At 36.1% G+C, this 25,042-nt stretch overlaps 1 protein-coding gene across 1 annotated transcript in view; it reads left to right on the forward strand.

Annotated features, from left to right (window-relative positions):
• LOC122797757 (transient receptor potential cation channel subfamily A member 1-like) overlaps positions 1-25,042 on the forward strand; it is a 1,751,748-nt gene that overhangs the window by 226,395 nt on the left and 1,500,311 nt on the right. The window contains exon 11 of the mRNA XM_044066281.1: positions 23,586-23,755. Coding sequence (XP_043922216.1) covers positions 23,586-23,755 — 170 coding nt within the window. The remainder of the gene's footprint in view (positions 1-23,585; positions 23,756-25,042) is intronic.

The raw sequence follows: 25,042 nt of genomic DNA on the forward strand, positions 1-25,042 counted from the left end.
GATCAATTAAAGAAAGGTTATTCTGATGTAGCAAAATTAATTCTTTTTGATAATCTAATATTTGCTTTTCATAACTAGTGTCTTGATTCAGTCTAAACTGATTTTCAAGAGAATGGATTCTAGATTTTATGAACTCTTCCTTTTTGTTATAATGTTTTTTAACATATGCAGCTTTACTGATAAACATACCTCTTAATTTCGCCTTACATGCAACCCATTGAATATCGTAAGGGATATCAGTTACATCTAAATTATTTTCCATTTCTTGAATAGTTTTTTGGCACTGTATACAAATATCTTTATATAAGAGTAAATTATTGTTTAATGACCACTTATTTGGGTTAATAACATTTTTAATTTTGTGGGTAAAGTTGAGATTTAAGAAGATTCTTGAATGGTCAGAAAGATATCTAGGTTCAATAGTAAAATCTGAAATAAATTTTGAGATATTGTTAGAAATTAGAAAAAAATCCAATCTAGCCCATGAATGGTAACATTTAGAGTAATAGGTATAAATATCTTTCTTGTTTGATATTTTTATGAAGTGTAATGGATCAATTAAATTATATTCCAAAATTAGATCATTTAGAGCCAATGTTGCTTGAAAATTATAAGAAGCAGAGCAGCTGGTACGATCAATTTCTGGATTTAATACCGCATTCCAATCTCCCCCAATTATAATGTAGTGATCTTTATAACATGAGAGTATATTGTAAATTTTTAAGATAAAAAACTGTTGTTGTCTACAAGGACCATATAAATTTAGAACTAAAATTGGTTTATCCAAATTATGAATAGTAGCGGTAAACAGACACCATCTACCTTCATTATCATATCTCTCATCAATGATAGTTCCATTAAATTTTTGTTTAATAATTATTACTACTCCCCGAGAATTAGAAGAATCTCCAGATGCTACTATATACCTAATCCATTTTTTATTTCTCTCTTTGTCCCAATCAACCTGAGGAATATGAGTCTCTTAAATAAAACATATACTGGCTTGTGATTTAAATATTAAATGAAATAATAAAGATTTTTTTGATTTACTTTGGATTCCTCTAATGTTCCAGGAATAAATTTTTAGGTAATTTGTCATAAACTAAATGACTGGTTAATATTGATGTGATTAAAACATGGTATAATTTCTATAATCTGAGTAAAATAATACCAAGAGCAAAGAAACATGACAGACCTGGTCTGGTAATTAAATGGAAATACTTTGTAAAGATACAAAATTAGTAGAGATATATCATAAGATTTACCCATAACCCTCGTCCTTACCCTAGTGCATACCCACCTACCCCCTATTGACGAGGTGAAATCAAGAATAAACAAAATAGAATTTACAATTTTGGTTACCAAGTATTCAAATTTAACAAATAGAACAATGCATATAGTCCTTACAAGGACTAAAATCAAGTCAATAACACTAAACATATTTACACATCTGTCAATACACAAGATGACCAACATACACAATCCCTATTCGGATATTGGAACCCAAGCTCCTAATTTTATAAAATATGAATAAGGTAAAAATGATTTTCCTCATGTGATTGATGGAAGCCACCATTTTAAGAGTGACAGTGTACAGTAGAAGTAATATAAAAACATCAGTACAGTCAAAATACACAACTGACGATACTGCTATACTGCTGTTTTATGTGTCAGTATAGTTGTTACATTACACTACCTCTTAGATGCCCAGATGTAATCTTCAGAAATATTTATTTGGTTTTGTATAATTATCAAAAATAATGTTAATTACAAGGTGAATTGTATGCCAATTGAATGAATGCAGTAATGCAACATTTAAAAATATTGTTCAGTAAAACAATATTTGCTTGATAATTCTCATAATAAGCTTGAATGAGTGAATGATCACTGTTCAATGAGTTAGAGTTTCAATGAATTCCTCATACAGAAAATGTTACTTATACAACAGCATCCATAATAACTTTGAATGATTTTAAAGGAAATGTGGAATAAGCTATGAAATAATTTTAATTTAATCTTGTGTGACTTGCTTCCAAAACCAAAACTGCAATATTTTCCCATTGAAAGTTTAAAAGTTATGACACTTGCCTGCCACTTGTCTATCTCAAAACTGTTGACATATATCTATGCAAAGGCAGACACACTCCTCTCTCTCTCTCTCTCTCTCTCTCTGTATATATAGGTCAGCTACACAAAAGACACAGTCAAGTTAGAGTCTTCACTGTGTAATACCTTAAACCTCATGACTGGATGCCAATAGGATATATGCAAATGATGCCTTAAGGACATACCAGTGTTTCAACTACAGGGCTCCTGGATGTGCATGACCTTTTATGTCTTTATGGGTACATTCATTCAAATAAATATAAAACCTACTAGATGTAGACATGCAATGTTTTTCTAGGTTGTCAGTACAGCATAAGTGGATTGTTTGGCTATAGTTTAGAAACACAGAGCATGACATCAAGCCTGATGTCCATAAACATTAGGGTGCTTGCAAAAATATGTCAAACAACATCAACAGCAAAGGTAAAAAATACCACACAGGCAACTCATTCAGTAAAATCTACAAAAAAGACAGCAGGAATAGTCTTCACTGTGAAATACATAAACCTCTTATACAGGAGGTCCATTGGAATATATGCAAATGACGAACTGTTGAACTGGAATGGAACACAATAAAAGTCGACCAAAAAGAGTTAGTGCTATTTATTATAAATTACACTTTCAGCTAGGACAGTGCCTAGCCTTCTTCAGACAAACAGTTAAAATATGGTAAACCAATGCCTTTTATCTAATCAAGTCAGTGATGTCATCAATTAAGCAATGTTGTTAGTAACCATAACAACATATTGTCTCAGTCTACTTTTATATAACAAGTTATAACTCTAACTTATAATACAGGAAATGATGAACAAAACAATATATATTCTATCTCATCTTATGTTTAAAAACACACTTATATGTGTATACATGTTAAAAACTAAACTATACAAATTTAATAACAACATACTCTACTTAAAACACTAAATCAAATTGATACTAAATAAGTCAAATTCATAAAAATACTTATGAATTCCCTGGTTCTCCTTTGTGTGAATATAAGGACTAAAAAATACCTAATTAAACAAACGCTGCACTAACCGACCTTTAATTCCTGGTTAAACTGTCTTATGCAAAAACTTTGTATATTTGCATTGTATTAAATTTTTATCTATTCAAAGTTAGGAGTTTCAACAGACTTTTAATGGAAATACTATCATTAATCCCTGGGGGCATATGAGCCCTCGTTCGCACTTGCCACTTCAGTTCATCTATTTTGAACAAAATTTGCCAAGGACCCCCCCGAATGTTCTCAATTCTCAGTTGTAAAACTGTGAACCTAAAGGTGTGTGCGGGAAATTCAGAGCAGTGTTTGGCTAAAGCATTGTTAAAATCTTTCTTCTTTATTGCATAACAATGCTCATATATTTGCTGCCTAAAACGTCTCTCCATTTCCCAATGTAAAACACGTTACATGAATTACAACAAGCAGCGTAAATCACACCCTTAGATTCACAGTTGAATTTTCCTTTTATTTTGTATGTGTTGTAGTTCAAAACCACTTGGTTACCAACCAGAATGTGTTTACATTGTGAACATGAACCACACTTAAACATCCCATTAATTCTCCCATAAGAATTCCTGCTATTAATGTTGCTCTCCAAGAGGGCTTTAAGATTTTGACCACGTCTGTATACTATTCTAGGGCTAGAACCAAGAATTCTAGAAAGGGAATCATCATTTTTAATGCAGTCCCAATTTTTATTTATTACCTCTCTAATAGACCAAAAATCTAAAGAGAATGTATACAAAAAGCTGGCTTGATAACTTACATTACCAGCTTTTTTATTTGGCAATTCATCAGATAGACTAGCCAATCCATTAAGAACTGAGTGAGAAGATGAGCTTGATTGTCCTTTTAATAAAGGAATAAAATAACCAAAATTACGCTTGAAAACTACTTCTTTTTTTGTGTTGTTAACAAGTTGACTAGGATAGCCTCTTTTAATAAACATGTTACAAAGATGGTCACATTCAGTCTCAAAGTCTAATTCATCTGAAATCATACGGGCGGCCCTCACCATCTGGCCTTTGACCACCACTTTCTTTTGTTGGTACGGGTGGTTGCTAGTAAAATGAAGGAAACAGTTTGAATACGTCGGTTTCCTATATATAGAACTTTTTTATCTACTATTAGACTTGTCATTAGCTAACCAAATGTCCAAATAGTTTATCGTGGTTATACCTATGTTATAAGTAAACTTTAGAAAACTTGTGGTCCTGTTAATGTTGTCAATAAAGACTGGTATCATGGACAGTTCCCCATTCCAAATACAAAACATGTCGTCCTGGTATCTAGTATACCAGAAGACATTGTTTTGAAATAATCCAAGGGTAAACAATGACGTGGAGTGAACCACTTCTCCAAAAACACTAAGTCAAATGTAAGGGATGCAAAAGAAAATCGGAGAAGCGGAACACGGCAGCGAGACCAAATCTTCTCTAAAGGCAAATGTCATATAAATCCACTGCTACACCAATGTAGAAAAAACACTTCCAAACGCTCTCAAGTAGGCAAAAGGACAGGTTTATTGCAACAACGAGTTAGCGCTTTCACCAATTCGGCTTCCTCAGACTCAACACTGCAATGCTGACAGTAATTAATTATATACACAAATGTGCGGGAAAAACTTCTCAATCGATAACTAATTAGTGCATCTACAATCAAACCAAGCAATGTGCTGGTATAAAAAACATTTAAAACATTTATAAATTAATTGCTAGTAAATACTTGCAATTTAAAAATGCAAACACTTCTAAAAGAATAATAAATGTTTCATTACACAAAAAATATATAATATCATACCCTAAATGAATATAAAAATAAAAGTAACATAACATTATGTATAAACCTTTAGCCTCCTCATTTTCAGGAAGGGTTTGACTGATAACTTGGCATTCAAACCTGGTGGAACATCAGACCTTAGTCTCATGATCCAGATAATCTCTCTGCCTTCGGTGTGTGTCCTAATATCCCCCTCTCTAATGTTAACAGTAACTAACTTTAAAATCCTGAAACTAAAAACATGGAGGGGGCCAAACTCAAGGACATGTCTCGCTAGGGCATTGTTCTTATGTGCCATCCTGATACTATACAAGTGTTCACGTATGCGGTCTTTAAAATACCTGTTGGTTTTGCCAACATAATAGGAACAGCATACGGAGCAGTTGGCAAGATAAATCACATTACTAGTCATACAATTGCCATGTGCTTTGAGAAAGTATGAATGTTTAGTCACAGGATGTACAAAGATAGTATTGGGATTAATGTAGTTGCAAAAATTGCAGCGACCACAACTATGGGTCCCACTGAGTGGAGTAGGAGGTTGTAGATCTATGGACCCCCTATCACATAATAATCTCTTAAGGTTTTTCTTGTTCCTATATCTAGAAAGTGGAGTATCACCCAAGGTCTCTCTAATTTGAGAATCTGCCATCAATACCTTCCAATGGGTCCTAACGACATCCTTGATGTCAACAACATCAGTAGTAAAAAAGATGGAGAAAGCTGTACTGTGTGATGTTGAATTACTTAACTGACTATCTAAGGTTGTCCGATTATCAACAATGGATAAATCAGAAAAGTATGGGGCTGCAGTACCTCTTCTTGAATCATGAATGCTGTCAGTGCCTCTAAGTATGTCATTGGTACTGTAACCTCGATGTATCAACCTATGATGGAGTTCCATCATATCCCGGTCAAAACCAGAATCACTGGGATTATATCTTGAAACTCTGGTGGCCTGTCCCTTAACGATGTTATTGAAAATATAGGGGGGATGCATGCTGAGGTGATGTAATAGGGTATTCATATGACAAGCTTTCCTATAAACCCCTGTATTGATCAGTCCAATGGGTAATTTCTCGACAAAAACATCTAAAAAGGGTATCTTAGTAGCAGATATTTCATGGCTGAATTTAAGGTAGGTGGTAGATGTATTGATTAGATGTACAAAACTTAATAGTTCATCATGGGTACCTCTCCATAAAAAGAAAAGATCATCTACAAAGCGTCTGTAAAATAAGACGTGTTCAACAAAATCAGGTAAGTCATGCTGAACTCATGCTCCCATTCAGCCATGAACAGATTGGCGTAGTTGTTGGCACACGAAGTGCCCATAGCTATGCCATCCTTCTGTAAAAAGCATCTCCCTTGAAAGTAAAAAATGTTATTAGATAGAACCAAATGTAGTAAGGATAACAGTAAATTGACCTTGGACTCGATCATATTAGATGCTCTTGTTAAATAGCGACCAACCATATCTATACCCATTTGATTGGGGATGACAGTAAATAAAGATTGTACATCCATTGTCACAAAAATAAATTCTGTGCCCTCTGGTAAACCTTTCAAATAATCATAGAGATCTACCAAGAACTGTCATGTATCCTTCAGGATATAGATTTTACTGTTAACAACAGATCTTAAATTGTTCTCTATAAAAATGGAAGCTGGTTCAGTTATCCACCCCCTACCCGCTACAATCGGTCTTAGGGGGGGATCACACAAATCTTTGTGTATCTTGGGTAAACCATTGATTAATGGAATCATAGGTGTAGAAACATCTAGGAACAAGAAAAGACTGTTATCAATCATGTTACTATTCAGTAAATTCAACAAGAAAGAATGTACCTTATGTGAATAAAAATGGATGAGATCATTGGCAAGGGGCTGATAAAATTGCTCATGACTTAACATGGATAACATCTTGTAGAGGATGATTTATATAAAATGAGAGATAGCAATCAGAAATGTTCTTACACTAGGTATAACCTTACTCTTCAGGAGAATATTGCTTTAAAGGAGTTATCCAGAGATGTCAATTTATCCATCAGACCAGCGGATAAAGGAGGTGGCATCGTAGTGATGGATACCAATCACTACTTTAGCAAGATGTTATCCATGCTAAGTAATGAGCAATTTTATCAGCCCCTTGCCAATGATCTCATCCCTTTTTATTCACATAAGGTACATTTTTTCTTGTTGAATTTACTGAATAGTAACATGATTGATAACAGTCTTTTCTTGTTCCTAGATGTTTCTCCACCTATGATTCCATTAATCAATGGTTTACCCAAGATACACAAAGATTTGTGTGATCCCCCCCTAAGACCGATTGTAGCGGGTAGGGGGTGGATAATTGAACCAGCTTCCATTTTTATAGAGAACAATTTAAGATCTGTTGTTAACAGTAACATCTATATCCTGAAGGATACACAACAGTTCTTGGTAGATCTCTGATTATTTGAAAGGTTTACCAGAGGGCACAGAATTTATTTTTGTGACAATGGATGTACAATCTTTATTTACTGTCATCCCCAATCAAATGGGTATAGATATGGTTGGTCGCTATTTAACAAGAGCATCTAATATGATCGAGTCCAAGGTCAATTTACTGTTATCCTTACTACATTTGATTCTATCTAATAACATTTTTTACTTGCAAGGGAGATGCTTTTTATAGAAGGATGGCGTAGCTATGGGCACTTCATGTGCCAACAGCTACGCCAATCTGTTCATGGCTGAATGGGAGCATGAGTTCATGTATGACTTACCTGATTTTGTTGAACACGTCTTATTCTACAGACGCTTTGTAGATGATCTTTTCTTTTTATGGAGAGGTACCCATGATGAACTATTGAGTTTTGTACATCTAATCAATACATCTACCACCTACCTTAAATTCAGCCATGAAATATCTGCTACTAAGATACCCTTTTTAGATGTTTTTGTCGAGAAATTACCCAGTGGACTGATCAATACAGGGGTTTATAGAAAAGCTTGTCATAGGAATACCCTATTACATCACCTCAGCATGCATCCCCCTATATTTTCAATAACATCGTTAAGGGACAGGCCACCAGAGTTTCAAGATACAATCCCAGTGATTCTGTTTTTTACCGGGATATGATGGAACTCCATTATAGGTTGATACATCGAGGTTACAGTACCAATGACATACTTAGAGGCACTGACAGCATTCATGATTCAAGAAGAGGTACTGCAGCCCCATACTTTTCTGATTTATCCATTGTTGATAATCGGACAACCTTAGATATTCAGTTAAGTAATTCAACATCACACAGTACAGCTTCCTCCATCTTTTTTACTACTGATGTTGTTGACATCAAGGATGTCGTTAGGACCCATTGGAAGGTATTGATGGCAGATTCTCAAATTAGAGAGACCTTGGGTGATACTCCACTTTTTAGATATAGGAACAAGAAAAACCTTAAGAGATTATTATGTGATGGGGGATCCATAGATCTACAACCTCCTACTCCACTCAGTGGGACCCATAGTTGTGGTCGCTGCAATTTTTGCAACTACATTAATCCCAATACTATTTTTGTACATCCTGTGACTAAGCATTCATACTTTCTCAAAGCACATGGCAATTGTATGACTAGTAATGTGATTTATCTTGCCAACTGCTCCGTATGCTGTTCCTTCTATGTTGGCAAAACCAACAGGTATTTTAAAGACTGCATACGTGAACACTTGTATAGTATCAGGATGGCACATAAGAACAATGCCCTAGCGAGACATGTCCTTGAGTTTGGCCCCCTCCATGTTTTTAGTTTCAGGATTTTAGAGTTAGTTACTGTTAACATTAGAGGGGGGGATATTAGGACACACACCGAAGGCAGAGAGAATATCTGGATCATGAGACTAAGGTCTGATGTTCCACCAGGTTTGAATGCCAAGTTATCAGTCAAACCCTTCCTGAAAATTAGGAGGCTAAAGGTTTATACATAATGTTATGTTACTTTTATTTTTATATTCATTTAGGGTATGATATTATATATTTTTTGTGTAATGAAACATTTATTATTCTTTTAGAAGTGTTTGCATTTTTAAATTGCAAGTATTTATTAGCAATTAATTTATAAAAGTTTTAAATGGTTTTTATACCAGCACATTGCTTGGTTTGATTGTAGATGTACTAATTAGTTATTGATTGAGAAGTTTTTCCCGCTCATTTGTGTATATAATTAATTACTGTCAGCATTGTAGTGTTGAGACTGAGGAAGCCGAATTGGTGAAAGCGCTAACTCGTTGTTGCAATAAACCTGTCCTTTTACCTACTTGAGAGCGTTTGGAAGTGTTTTTTCTACTTTGGTGTAGCAGTGGATTTATATGACATTTGCCTTTAGAGAAGATTTGGTCTCTCTGCCGTGTTCCACTTCTCCGATTTTGTTTTGCATCCCTTACATTGTTTTGAAATAGTTGGTTTTTAAACAAGTTGTTTTCCCAATAAGCCATAGTGGCATTGGTGAAACTAGTGCCACATGGAGAACCCATGGCCACACCAGTTTTCTGCAGGTAAAACATACCCTCAAACAACATAAAATTGTTCTTCAAGACCATTTCAAGCAAAGTCTCAATTATGTAAATGATATTATCATTTGCTTTCTTACTATGCAAAAATTCCCTTACCCATTGTGTGCCTAAATCCTGAGGGATCACTGTGTATAGATCTTTAACATCTATAGTTAAGAATTACACCTCAGGTTGGTATTCTAAGGAATTAATGTTTATAAGAAAACTCCATGAGTCTTTGCAAATCTGTGGTTCGGTTTCAATAAAAGCTTCAACAAACTGTCAACATATTTGGCACAAGCGTATGCGATTGAGCCACGGCCATCAACTATTGGTCTGAAAGGGGGGGACTTTATGTCCTTGTGGATCTTCGGACACCCAAACAGTACTGGTGTTTTGGGAGCTATCATATTTAAATATTGGTAAAGGTCAATGTCTATGGAACCTTCCACAAACAAGTCATCCAAGGTTGACCTTACCTTCTTGTAGGCTACATTAACGTCATTGATTGTTACCTGAGTGTAATTGGGAATGTTTAAATGTTCCATCAATTCCTCCACATTTAAACAATGATCCATAAAGACAAAGTCACCCCCCCTTGTCAGGCTTCATAACTCTTGTATTACAATCTTTAAGTAATTGAATAAATCCACGTTCCGTCATTGACATGTTAGACTGAACTGGACGGGACGTGTATATTCGCTTTTCTTTGATGGCCCAAAAATCAATTTCACACATCTTCTCAAAGGTGTTTAAACCTGGGTGAAGTGGGGGATTGAACACGCTAGAAACCCTCAAAGTTTTCACCATACTAACCATAGGTCCCATTGATATTTGGAGATTAAGTTTACGAATAAACAATTTTAAGTCAATTATGGTTCTAGTTATGTCAAAGGACTTCGCAGGTACAAAGGACAGCCCCTTAGATAAAAAGTCAACCATGTCCTTTTGGATATCTAAGTAAGTGTAGTTATATATGGTGCAGTCCCCTTCTTTACTCAAATGAAGAGAAGGCATTTCTTCAGTTACTAAAATGGGAGCAAGAGAAGACAATGGAGGCGGTAGCTCTCATTTTAGTAACTGAAGAAATGCCTTCTCTTCATCTTAGTAGTGAAGGGGACTTCACCGTATATAACTGGACTTCGCCGTATATAACTACACTTCCTTAGATGTCCAAAAGGACATGGTTGACTTTTTATCTAAGGGGCTGTCCTTTGTACCTGCAAAGTCCTTTGACATAACTAGAACCATAATGGACTTAAAATGATTTATTCGTAAACTTAATCTCCAAATTTCAATGGGACCTATGGTTAGTATGGTGAAAACTTTGAGGGTTTCTAGCGTGTTCAATCCCCCACTTCACCCAGGTTTAAACACTTTGAGAAGATGTGTGAAATTGATTTTTGGGCCATCAAAGAAAAGTGAATATACACGTCTCGTCCAGTTCAGTCTAACATGTCTATGACGGAACGCGGATTTATTCAATTACTTAAAGATTGTAATACAAGAGTTATGAAGCCTGACAAGGGGGGTGGCTTAGTCTTTATGGATCATTGTTTATATGTGGAGAAATTGATGGAACATTTAAACACTCACAACTACACTCAGGTAACAATCAATGAGGTTAATGTAGCCTACAAGAAGGTAAGGTCAACCTTGGATGACTTGTTTGTGGAAGGTTCCATAGACATTGACCTTTACCAATATTTAAATATGATAGCTCCCAAAACACCAGTACTGTTTGGGTGTCCGAAGATCCACAAGGACATAAAGTCCCCCCCTTTCAGACCAATAGTTGATGGCCGTGGCGCAATCACATACGCTTGTGCCAAACATGTTGACAGTTTGTTGAAGCCTTTTATTGAAACCGAACCACAGATTTGCAAAGACTCGTGGAGTTTTCTTACAAACATTAATTCCTTAGAATACCAACCTGAGGTGTATTTCTTAACTATAGATGTTAAAGATCTTTACACGGTGATCCCTCAGGATTTAAGCACACAATGGGTAAGGGAATTTTTGCATAGTAAGAAAGCAAATGATAATATCATTTACATAATTGAGACTTTGCTTGAAATGGTCTTGAGGAACAATTTTATGTTGTTTAAAGGTATGTTTTACCTGCAGAAAACTGGTGTGGCCATGGGTTCTCCATGTGGCGCTAGTTTCGCCAATGCCACTATGGCTTATTGGGAAAACAAATTGTTGTTTAAAGACCAACTATTTCAAAACAATGTCTCCTGGTATACTAGATACCAGGATGACATGTTTTGTATTTGGAATGGAGAACTGTCCATGATACCAGTCTTTATTGACAACATTAACAGGACCACAAGTTTTCTAAAGTTTACTTATAACATAGGTATAACCGCGATCAACTATTTGGACATTTGGTTAGTTAATTACAAGTCTAATAGTAGATACAAAAGTTCTATATATAGGAAACCAACATATTCAAACTGTTTCCTTCATTTTACTAGCAACCACCCGTATCAACAAAAGAAAGCGGTGGTCAAAGGCTAGATGGTGAGGGCCGCCCGTATGATTTCGGACGAATTAGACTTTGAGACTGAATGTGACCATCTTTGTAACATGTTTTTTAAAAGAGGCTATCCTAGTCAACTTGTTAACAACACAAAAAAGAAGTAGTTTTCAAGCGTAATGTTGGTTATTTTATTCCTTTATTAAAAGGACAATCAAGCTCATCTTCTCACTCAGTTCTTAATGGATTGGCTAGTCTATCTGATGAATTGCCAAATAAAAAAGCTGGTAATGTAAGTTATCAAGCCAGCTTTTTGTATACATTCTCTTTAGATTTTTGGTCTATTAGAGAGGTAATAAATAAAAATTGGGACCTCATTAAAAATGATAATTCCCTTTCTAGAATTCTTGGTTCTAGTCCTAGAATAGTATACAGACGTGGTCAAAATCTTAAAGCCCTCTTAGAGAGCAACATTAATAGCAGGAATTCTTATGGGAGAATTAATGGGACGTTTAAATGTGGTTCATGTTCACAATGTAAACACATTCTGGTTGGTAACCAGGTGGTTTTGAACCACAACACATACAAAATAAAAGGAAAATTCAACTGTGAATCTAAGGGTGTGATTTATGCTGCTTGTTGTAATTCATGTAACGTGTTTTACATTGGGAAAACGGAGAGACGTTTTAGGCAGCGAATATATGAGCATTGTTATGCAATAAAGAAGAAAGATTTTAACAATGCTTTAGCCAAACACTGCTCTGAATTTCCGCACACCTTTAGGTTCACAGTTTTACAACAGAGAATTGAGAACATTCGGGGGGGTCCTTGGCAAATTTTGCTCAAAATAGATGAACTGAAGTGGCAAGTGCGAACGAGGGCTCATATGCCCCCAGGGATTAATGATAGTATTTCCATTAAAAGTCTGTTGAAACTCCTAACTTTGAATAGATAAAAGTTGAATACAATGCAAATATACAAAGTTTTTGCATAAGACAGTTTAACCAGGTATTAAGGGTTGGTTAGTGCAGCATTTGTTTAATTAGGTATTTTTTAGTCCTTATATTCACACAAAGGAGAACCAGGGAATTCATAAGTATTTTTATGAATTTGACATATTTAGTATCAATTTGATTTAGTGTTTTAAGTAGAGTATGTTGTTATTAAATTTGTATAGTTTAGTTTTTAACATGTATACACATATAAGTGTGTTTTTAAACATAAGATGAGATAGAATATATATTGTTTTGTTCATCATTTCCTGTATTATAAGTTAGAGTTATAACTTGTAATATAAAAGTAGGCTGAGACAATATGTTGTTATGGTTACTAACAACATTGCTTAATTGATGACATCACTGAACTGATTAGATAAAAGGCATTGGTTTACCATATTTTAACTGTTTGTCTGAAGAAGGCTAGGCACTGTCCTAGCTGAAAGTGTAATTAATAATAAATAGCACTAACTCTTTTTGGCTGACTTTTATTGTGTTCCGTTCCAGTTCAACAGTTCGTTGTTTGTGGATTTTTGGTGTTTTATATATGCAAATGATCCCATAAGGACATACCTGTAATTCAGATATCTACAATTCAGATATATGCTTTTTGAATGCCCACAACTTTTCTACAAATCACATTATATGGACAAGAGATACTCTAATCAGACTAACTTGTAAAGGATGGTAATGGAAAGATTTTAATGCTCTGTCAGAATTACAGACTGTCAAATCAGGTGACTAGAACCCTGCATTTATACAATGAGGTGAATACTCATAGGTTCATAGGTAGGTACTAGGCTATTGGCCCAAGGGCCTATGTAAGCCTAGCCAGCAAGGTTCCATAGCTTACGTCACCCAAGAAAATTATTTTCCTGTTCCACTGTCCAGCAGCGACACAGAAGTGATCCCCGGGGTGTATTTCCTATTTCCCATCCACTCATCAAGATTTTTTTTCAAGAGTGCTAATGAAGAACTTTGCTTGACATAGATGGGTAGCTTGTTCCAGAGTATAGGAAGTCTCTGGGACATGAATCTATCCCTCCAGCATGCCCTGTTTATTGTGGTGACAAGGTTTAGGTCCCTAGAGCTTGTAGCTCGCAGGGATTGGGATTTCTTTAAGTGTAGCATGTCCAACAGCTTTGGGTTTGACACAGCTTTATATGTTAGGCAGAGATCACCTGGGAGTAGTCGATATGCTATGGAGTAAAGCTGGTATTTTTTGAGGCGGTCAGTGTAGGGCATTTTTTTTGAGGCCAGTAATCCACTTTGTGAGGTACTTCTGTGGCCTTTCCAGCTGCTGCAGATGTCTTGTGAGGTACATTCCAAAAGGCCTGTTGTACTCTATAATGGGTCTAATGTTAATGACACAGACAGTGAGAAATTGTATATTTTAAAAGGGTAATAAGGTTATATCTGTCATTACATTGGTTTAGGTACAGAAAAAAAATAAATATAAGTTTGTGTATAACTGAACTGTGAAGACTATAACATTTATTTTTAACCACTTTTTGCAACTTGCCACCTATGATCTTAATAGGCATTGAAAGGCTATACTGCACCTCTGCATGTGCATCATACTTTAACTTATTCCTATTCCTGTACTTAGACTCTATACTTAATACTTACCATTCTTACACTATTTATACCCACTGTTCTGATGCTCATATTTTCTAGCCAGATTCCTAGGTTTCCATATTGTTTTTCTTCAAAGCTCTCCACTTCCCATGGCTCACCCTGTTCTGTTCACCCTCGCTACACTTGGATTCACTCTGCTCTACTACCTACCCTCTTTCCCACCCACCCCTGCATCAATTACCTTTATATCTAACTGCCCTTTTTCCCACCCCCTTTTAGCATCTCCCCTTCCTCTCAGTACCCATCACTAACTAATCTATCCCTGACGTAACACCTCCCCTTTCCCTACACCTCCTACAGTCACATATTATAATAACCACCTTACCCATTGTTACTTCCCAATTCATTATGTTATTTAGTTTATATTAAATTACACTCACTTTCATCATTTCTTCCTACTATTAAAACGCTTTCACTTAACCTGATCACCCTCCCCCTTTTGCTTCTCACTTACCTCACTCATATCATCCACTTATTCACTCTCCAACATTTTCTCACTCCACCCAACAAGCAGTTACACATTATTATTCTCATATATCCACCGCACTCATTCTTACAACTAACCTTGCCATTCCTAAGATCAAATTCACTCCTCTTAATTCAATACATCCAAAAACTAAACATAAACCACACCTTATACACTTATTTAAGACTAGTTTCTTGTATGCCTGCAATACCTTACATCTCTCTGGTGACATTCATCCAAATCATGTACCCCACTGCAATTCTCTTTTATCTTTACCCAGCCCTTCTATATCTCATCACTCTGACTGTACTCCAAAATCTTTGTCATTATACTCAATTAATCTTCATAGCATTGTTAACAAAGTTAGTGAATTCCACTTTTGGATAGCTCATTACTCCCCCAATATTATAACCATCTCAATCTTGATGAGTGGCTGGGAAATAGGAAATATACTCCAGGGATCACTTCTGTGGCTCTACTCGACAGGGGCACAAGAAATTAACTTTCTTGGGTTGGCGTAAGCCAGGGGACTTTGTTGGCTAAGCTTACTTAGGCCCTTGGGCCAATAGCCTAGTACCTACCCATGAACCTATGAACATGGCTTAAACCTCATATATCAGATTAGTAATTCAGGTTCCATTTATGTTGTAGAAAGGGCTGTTAATCAAATGGCCTTTCATTGACATGTAACTACCGAACTAAAAAAAATTAGGGGAAATAATCACTTGGCCATCATAAGGAATTTGCCCTTTCCTCCACTGGAGTGTCATCTCAGAGTTGGTATATTTAGTTGGGGGGAGGGGGAGTGAAGCCCGCAACCTTGTACGGTGTGACAGTTTGTTTTCTTTGTTGTTAGACAAACAATTTTTCCCCTGGGAAAAAAATTTGCTCATGTGGTCATTCAAAGTTTTGGTAGTTCAGTGTTTACATGTCAATTAAAGGGAGTTTGATGAATAGCCCTTTTGACAATGTAGTATAGACCCAGGAATTCCTATCCCCAAGTTATAACATTCTTCATCTTGACAGAACTACCAAAAAAAGAGGAGTTGTAGAAGTACTCTACTCCAACAATCTGACCTTATCTACCGTACCTAATCCTCCTCCTGCCTTCCACCCTGAATTATTAATTGCTAACTGCAAACTCAATAATCATAAACACTAACTATTGCTGCCATATACATACCACCAGAAAACAACATACCTATATGTGAACAAATCCTCTCCTGGTTTTCCAACAATATACCTAATGAGAGCACCCTACTAGGTGATGCAAATATCAATTGACTATCACTTAATTCCTCCTAAACAAGCTCCGGTATAAACTTATATGGCTTTACCCAGCTCATCTCAACCCCTACCCACTTTATTAAAAATTCTAACTCCGCATCTATAATCAACTGGATACTAGTCTCCAACCCTAACCTCTACCACAACCCCCAAACCCTACCTGATGCCATTAATGATTAATCTCCCATCTGTATACAGAAATTCACTCCTCATCTCCCCAGACCACATAAACTTATTGAATACCGAAAACTTTCCAGCTTTCATCCAGACTCCTTCAACAACATTATTTCATCTAACTGGTTCTTCCTATTTCATCTACCTCTAGACAAAAGCAGTCCAATAATTTAACACCATATTTCATAACAGTCTAAACTCTGTAGCTCCCCTTCAGATTAAAAGAATCAAATCTAGATGCTTTCCTTGGCTCACCCAAGTTACTCTCTCCCTTCTTAAGAAAAGGAACACTGCCTGGAAGCTCTGGACAAAAACTAAATTGTACACTTGATACCAAACATAGAAAGAACTACATAACCTAACTAAAAAACAACTTAATGTAGACAAGAAATATGTTTATCTGAAACCTCAAACCACACAAAACAAGAATCCCAAGTAATTCTGGAGAACTGTCAACCAAATCATGCACCCTGTAAGACCCTCTACTCCCAACCCCTTCCCTAATCATTTTCCACAAGAGACTGCATCTATCTTTAAGTTACTTTAAGTTTACTTCATTTACTCTATTAGTAAACTTATCCAAACCACTAACTCTACTAGCCCCTCCAATAGTATCATTCCTTCACCACTAAAAGACTCCTTCTCACTGAAACTGGTACCTAAAACTATATTAAAAACCTACTTCTCAAACTAAAACCTTGCTCTGTATCAGCAGACAACCTACCTCCAGTGTACATTAAGGCTGCAGCCCACACTACTGCCTATCCCATTTCCAATTTTCATAAACCACTCAGTAAGAGAATCCATTGTTCCCTTTTTATGGAAAAAAATTCTATAGTATTCCCCATCACAAAGGTGGTAACTCTACTGACTTTTCCAATTACTGGCCTATAACTATACTGTCTCCTCTATCCAAAATTATTATTATCTTATTATTATTTATTTATTTATTTATTTATTTTTATAAATCCTTGAGAAATGCATACATAAACAAATCATTGACTACCTCATCTACCAAAACCGACTCTCAGCTACACAACATGGCTTATGACCACACCATAGTACAGCAACAGCCTTCATCCCTTTACAAACTCTTTCTCTAAGGCCAGAGATAATAACAAGCTTGTCTCCTGTCTCTTGCTTGATCTCCAAAGCTTCAATATCATCTCTCACCCTATCCTTCTTTCTGAACTTTCTCAACACAGTCTTTCTTCTACGACTCTCTCCTGGTTTCAAAGCTACCTATCCAACAAACTTCAAGCTAGTAGATGGATCTCCTCCCTATCCCCCTTCCTGCCCAGTAAGATGGGAATCCCTCAAGAATCAATACTTAGTCCCTTACTTTTCAATATTTTCATAAATTACCTATACATGTCCTGCCCACAATCATCCCTTATACAGTAAGCAGATGACTCCACAGTCATCACCTCCTCCGATACTCTCTCTGAGCTACATACACTTACATAAAACTCCTTCAGCCTTATCAAAACTTGGCTTTTGAACAACCAACTCTTACTCAACCCCAAAAAGACTAAATTACTACTTTTCCTTTCTAAATTACTCTCTCAACACAAATCCACTTTCACCATCACACCCCTTAACAACACTACCATTAAAGCTGAAACCCATACTAAGCTTCTAGGTGCCATTATAGAATACCAACAAAAATTTGACCTTCATGTATGCCACAGTATTAAGAAGATTCATCAAAAATTAGGTCTGTTGTACAGAAAAAAAAAATTTACAGACACTTGCACAGGCTTATCTTTTCCCTAACCTACTCTATTGTTCTCAAATCCTAACTGACCTTCAGTCGACTCTCCTCATAGAATTACAAACCACCTATAATAAAGTAGCTAGTTTGCATCAAATAACCCACCTAGGTCACATCATTGTCTTGCCCTTACTTGTCTAAATTCGCTAGAATTCCCTCTACATCTTCAGTTTTTCATCTTACCCTCATTCACTGCATCATACACAAACCCCTCGCCTGCTCTTCCATCTCCATCCTGGTCTCCTTCTACACCCCTCCTCGAACTCTAAGAAGCTCAGATCAATTGCACCTGGAAATTTCAAAACTTAAGAGCTCTTTTGGACAAAAACTGTATAGTTATTTACCAGACCTTTCATGGAAAAAACGTTCCCTGTCTCTACAACAATAAACCAGACGCTTGACTTTATGAAAGCTCTAAAAGACTACCTTAATACTACCTGGGCTCATTCTAAATATCCTACATGAACCGTCTACTGTCTTCCCATATTTTGTTCTCTTACTCTATTCCTACTGTGCTGTTTACTCTATAACTTGTTATCATATCTTATACTTCTTATCGCAATACCTTCGGTATTCCTTTCGCAATCATTTCTTTCTTACCCTCCTCATTAACTTCCACTTCTTTTTCAGATTCTTATGTTCAATCTCTTGAAACCTGATATGGCTGACAGCCCAAGCCACTCTGCAGTTAGTAAAGTCATCTAAATAATGAACTGCTGACTACCAGTGCTGTTAGTTGCCAACACAAGTGTATTGCAGTACTGAAAACTTCGAAGGTACCACAAGAGCACCACATGGGTATTGCAGTATCGAAGATGAGATTACCATTAAATTGAAATCCTAGCAGGGGCCAGTCCTCTTGTATAAGGGGAAGGAGACAAAAAGCTGACTGGATGCCTAGCTTATCGAGTTAAGGGTCCGAATACCTCATAATTACCTCAGGTGATTGTTCTAGTGAGGAATAGTGCACTTTAGATTGCTCTTTGTCAATGAATTAATTGACTGACAAACCATTAGGGTGAGAAAAGAGGTGAATCAGCCTATGTTCCTTTTTTTTTCTTTTTGGAAATGAGGCCTATAAGGGACATTTTGAATGCAGGCCAGGGAGAGTTGGAGAAAGTGCTGATTACCCTACCAGCTAACCCTTCTTTTTCAATGAATCTGGATGCTATGTCCTCATACCCTTTGACAGAAGAAAGATTCTTAACTGGCCTAGAAACTAATGGTACAGAAGAACAAATTTTAAATCCTTTTTGTAAACCTTCAACAATAACAGTTTTGACATGTCTATCTGAGAAATCTGCCAACAATTGAATCAGTTTATTTAGCTTGATCAGGGAGTGAGAATGACTGAAAATGACTTGGGCACCTTACTGCAAGAAATCTGCAACCGTGAAAAGTTTTTTACCTCGTACTGGGTTATTCTGCAGCAAAGCTAAGCTGCTGTCATGATAAAAGGAGGCATTGTTGTATGTGGCCTGATCTGAAGTAGCCCAGCACCTGACTGATGGTTGACCCTTACCGCATGCCGAACATAAATGGGCAAACTTACAAGAGAGCCAAAGACAGTTACCACTGTTAAAATCCCAACAGAATTTTCCTTCACTCTAACCTCTACAAAGCGCTTCATTCTCAAGATTGTTGGGCTTATCCAACATAGTGCTCAGCCAAATGTCCGGATGCCTTTGCTCCCACTTAAGCAATTTGTCAAAAGCCTTTAATTTTCTAAATTGCTGACTGTAGTACAACCACACTGACCTCTCTTTGACATGATGGGCCTCCCTCATCACCAAAAATAGGCAAGCAAAGGCAGCATCTGGCTGGGATGCTTTTCTACAATAACACCCATAAACACCATAAAGCCTAAAGACAAAATATCCCAGGTCCTGGACAATACCTTGGCAGAGGGTTTTTCCCAGTGCTGCTAGTGCTGCCATCAGGTCTTTAGCCCCAGGATTATCAGTGCCAATTATATGATGACTACAACTGGTATTGACTAGATCAAATATATCCACATAGCCCATTATGGATTTTCTCTTTAACATTTGAGAGGACGTGTACAGTAATGTGTGATCCTCGGGAGGTAGCACCAAATGAGTTTAATATAGCCATGGGGGGGGGGGACTGAGTGACTTTGACTTCTAGGTTATTGGCAGTGGCCCTCTTTCTAGAGATGGGATGGTCTGCCCCAGACTGATATTATAGCAAGAGTGCAGCCAGGTGTACTCTTTGTACTTTACTAAGTACATTTTTTTTCTGAGCCTCATAGCAGTATACCTTTCTTCAGGTCATAGTATGTTTATAGCTGTGTAAATGAATGCCTTCAACAACAGGACCAATATTGCTAATCTAAAAACAATAGGGGGAAGATCTGAAAGGTTATTTATATTTATTAAATGCCTGGGGGCAACATTAAGAGAGATGTGTCCATTTTTAAGTAATAAGTGTCAAGGGGATAGCAGTAAGAGCTTATGATTACAAATTGTAATTTGCTTGCTACACCCCTGTGATATAGTAACAGGTGTGCAGAGGCTGGTGATGGGGAAACCATTCCCTAGTGACTAGCCAGCAATGTTGAGGTGACATCAAATTTTATTTTCTAGAGCTAAGTTTAATACTCTAGCTCTGCCTTCATCTGGTAAAGAATTCATAAACTCTTCCAGGTATTCTTCTGAAGACTGCCCTTTATAATTTGTCCCTGAGTATGAACCCCCCACCTCATGTTATTACCTTCTGGTTCAGCTGAGGCCTCCGTCAGCACAGATGTATTTTCACCTGTAGCCAGGTTGTCTTTCTTGTCCTTGCTCCTTATCTTTTAGCAAGGGATGGACCCCTGTGCTGGTTCATCATGCACCACTGGGAGGGCACGTTTTCTATTAAATGGACCTTGTTCATGCATCTGGTCCACCTCTAGATCATAAAATAAGTCCAGGGTTTCTTGAGTTATCTGGTGTCACCTGTCTTTATGTACCTGTAATGATGAATGACCTAAAATGGAATGAGAGGTTAAAAACAAAAAACATTACCATGTAATCCAGCAGACATGCACTTATTATTAAATCAAATCTGACTTAATTAATAATGTGTACTATCCTGTGTTGTGAATTAGACCTACTGTTTTATTTATATAAATAAATATTATAATATTTATAAAATATGACATCTTCTATTAGTGGTATTGTTATTATATATATATATATATATATATATATATATATATATATATATATATATATATATATATATATATATATATGCACATATAAATGTATTACTATTTTTATTTTTTGTTTAATATAATTATAGGAAAATTAACTATATTACCTGCTTTCGAAATTACTTTCCAAGAAATTTATCACATCATCATCAAGTGCTAAAACTGAAAAATAACTCAGTTGAGGTAAACAATCAGAAGATGGTGCCAAAGCTCCATGTTTATTCTGGATGTGCAGCTGCTGCAACATTCTCAGAACATGAGACTAAAACAACTGCCATCCTGCAAAAAGAGAATGGAGCAACAGATACATGCCCAAACCATGCTGCACACCCCTCATTGACAGAAATCCAAATAAAGCCCACCACATTGACTACAAAAGGCACAAAATGCAAAGCAGTGCTTAAATGTATATCAATGCCAATGCAAAAGTCACTATAACACCAGATCTCACCCCATGAATCATTCAAACAAAAGCTAAACTCAAAAAATCCAACTGTCTGTCATTATAACGTGACTGTCATTAAGGCACAAACCCCATAAAGAGTAAACACAAAACAGTGCAAGGCCTGAACAAACTGAAATTCCTCACAAGTAAAAAACATCTGATAGCCCAGCCCTCATGAGATGCAAACCAAACACACTTCAAACTGTAAGAAGTCCAAAATCACCTAACCTCCCTATCTATTTCTCCTGTTCTTTTTTATTGCTCCCCAAACTGGAACTCTACTCTCTTGACTCTCAAAGTGATCAGAGCCATAAGGCTGGGAAAGAAGTGAAAAACAAACTAGGGGAACAGCTCCAATACTGACTTGACTGACCAAGAGAAGAACCAACACCAACAAGGAAGACTCCAACCTCCAAGCTCAACTGCATGTCAGCAATGTTGCACTCTGACAAAGAAAAGCACTCCGTAACTCCCCGAAGAAAAGGCATGTCCTGTAAAGTAAGAACTAACCATGAGCCCACCACAGCAATGTTGCCTGCCCCCATCCATACTCACAAGCTGACAGCTCTCACCATATCTGACTTGACTTGATTCAAACTGAGGAATGAAACCCTACTTTATTATTATTTATTTCTGCCTTTCCTGTTTTTGTAATAATCTTCTAGCCTTCAGATAGATAAAATCCCCCTAAAAAGTAAAAATGACCAGTACTAGGACTTGTTCACATGGCTGCTGACAGATGACTCCATTACAATGATCTCACTATCAGCCTTTGAGCTATTGATGTAAAATGTGCAGCTACACAATGTAACTCCAGGTTAAATAGCAACAAGGGGCTTGTTGCTCCACCTCAGATCACTTTGCAGACAGCCAGACTTACAGGTAAGCCATTGTTGTTAGAAACTTTTCTAATAGAAAAGCAGAAGAAAGCATTTATAGTTCATGAGAAAGAAACCATAACCATCACAGTCATTGACGTGAATGTTGCATAACAAAATCAAACAGAAGATTTCTCTAGATCTCTTAATCATACGTAGCCATAAACTTATTGCTTTATTTTCTTCTTCCACTTCTTTAGTAAGACTTTGTTTTAAATTCATTTTTGTATATTTTAAAACACAATAGTTAAAAAAGAGTGTTTTATATATCCATGCCATGCATTTAATATCTATAAGGAATATGGACTACATAGCCTTATAAACCTATAGAACACTGTAGCACACACGGGTGAATTTGACCCAAATAAAATATACCAACATTATTTCAAAATTAAGTTTTAATATGACTGCTAATATTGCAAAATCAACATATAGGTGTCAGCAGCACAGTCTTTACTTTTGTATCAGCAATGAAAATACTGTACTCCTAATTGCTGGAAAAAAAAAAACTTTGCATACCTAAGTCACAGTTCAACAAAAACATCACAACTTTTGGATGCAATGCACTCACTTTTCATTAAAATAGTCTGCTAGTATTGCTCTGCCTTAGTGGAAGCCACCAATATTAGGTTAAAAAGCTTTTAAATGAAATGAGATATAATGTGACCAGATTTTTGGAACAAGACAAAGCAGAAGTCCAAATTAGGAAAAATAACTAAAGAATGAGTAGACCCATTTTAGTAGGTATTCTTTTTATTCTGCAGTTTGCAAAAACAATGAATTTTGTGTTGATTCCTAACAGAATAGTAACATCAAAGAATTAGTGAATGATGAAGACAATGAAGGTTGCACACCACTCCACTACGCATGTCGACAAGGAGTTTCTGATTCTGTCCATAACATGTTGGGATTAGAAGTTTCGATCTACACAAAATCAAAAGACAAAAAATCACCCCTTCATTTTGCAGCTTGGTAAGTTTACTTTGGAAATACTTCTTATTGAATTTAGACCAGCAAACTTTTTTCCTGTCTGTCTGTCTATCTATCCGTCATCAACATATATGTAAATCTATAGATAATTTACATAAATCAATGTCTATATATCTCTATCAATATGTGTCTGTGTGTGTGTGTGTGTGTGTGTGTGTGTGTGTGTGTGTGTGTGTGTGTGTGTGTGTGTGTGTGTGTGTGTGTGTGTGAGTGTATATACATACACACACACACACACACACACACACATATATATATATATATATATATATATATATATCTTTATACATACATATATGGATCTACTTTTGAATCTCAAAATACTGAAATTTCGAATTTCAGTATATCAAAACCGGAATGTCAAGAGTGCAGTTTTTCAAAACTGCACTTTAACGAATCTTCATTTCTCAAATCCGCTGTAGGTGTGGTGTGGTATGTAGTTTATTGTGTGCTGTCTCTTTAAGGGCACTGTTTCTGGGAATTCCACAGGACAGATGATGTCTTTTTATGTGCAGAGATTCAGGAACGTGTTTAGTGTTTTTTTTTATTTTGGGTGCAAATGTTTTAGGTTTTATTTTTGGGGGGAGTTTTACATTTAGTTTAGGTTCGGTAAGTGAGAGAGTGCATATGTTAATGTTGGAAGTGGTGACTTTTGTACGTGTGTGTGTGTGTGTGTGTGTGTGTGTGTGTGTGTGTGTGTGTGTGTGTGTGTGTGTTATTAGTGAGTGTAAGTATGACAGTGTGCAATGGGAGTGTAGGGCAAATACAAGTAGTATATTTTTTTTGAGTTAGTGCAACCTTGGAGTTGGTATATATATGTAGCGGGGTGTGGAGGGGCACAGCCCCTCACATGGGAGGTGCAGGGGTGCGTGCCCCCCTCCAGAATCATATGTTCAGATTATTTGATTTTATTTATTATTGTTTTTTTATTTTTATATTGGGGTGGGTTGTGCTTTTACTTTTGTTTTGTGGTGTACAGTGTTTCAATGTTTTGGTGTTGTGTGGTTTCATGTTTTTGTAGTTTCAAACTTCTGGTCTTGATATACTGAAATTCGGAAGTGGATCCATATATATATATATATATATATATATCTATATGTATATATATATATATATATATATATATATATATATATATATGTATATATATATATATATATATATATATATATATATATATATATATATATATATATATATATATATATATATATATATATATATATATATATATATATATATATATATATATACATTTTTTTTAATAAC

This window comes from Protopterus annectens, chromosome 3.part1, assembly GCF_019279795.1.
Source record: "Protopterus annectens isolate FY-2018-M chromosome 3.part1, PAN1.0, whole genome shotgun sequence".
NCBI classification, from domain to species: domain Eukaryota; kingdom Metazoa; phylum Chordata; order Ceratodontiformes; family Protopteridae; genus Protopterus; species Protopterus annectens.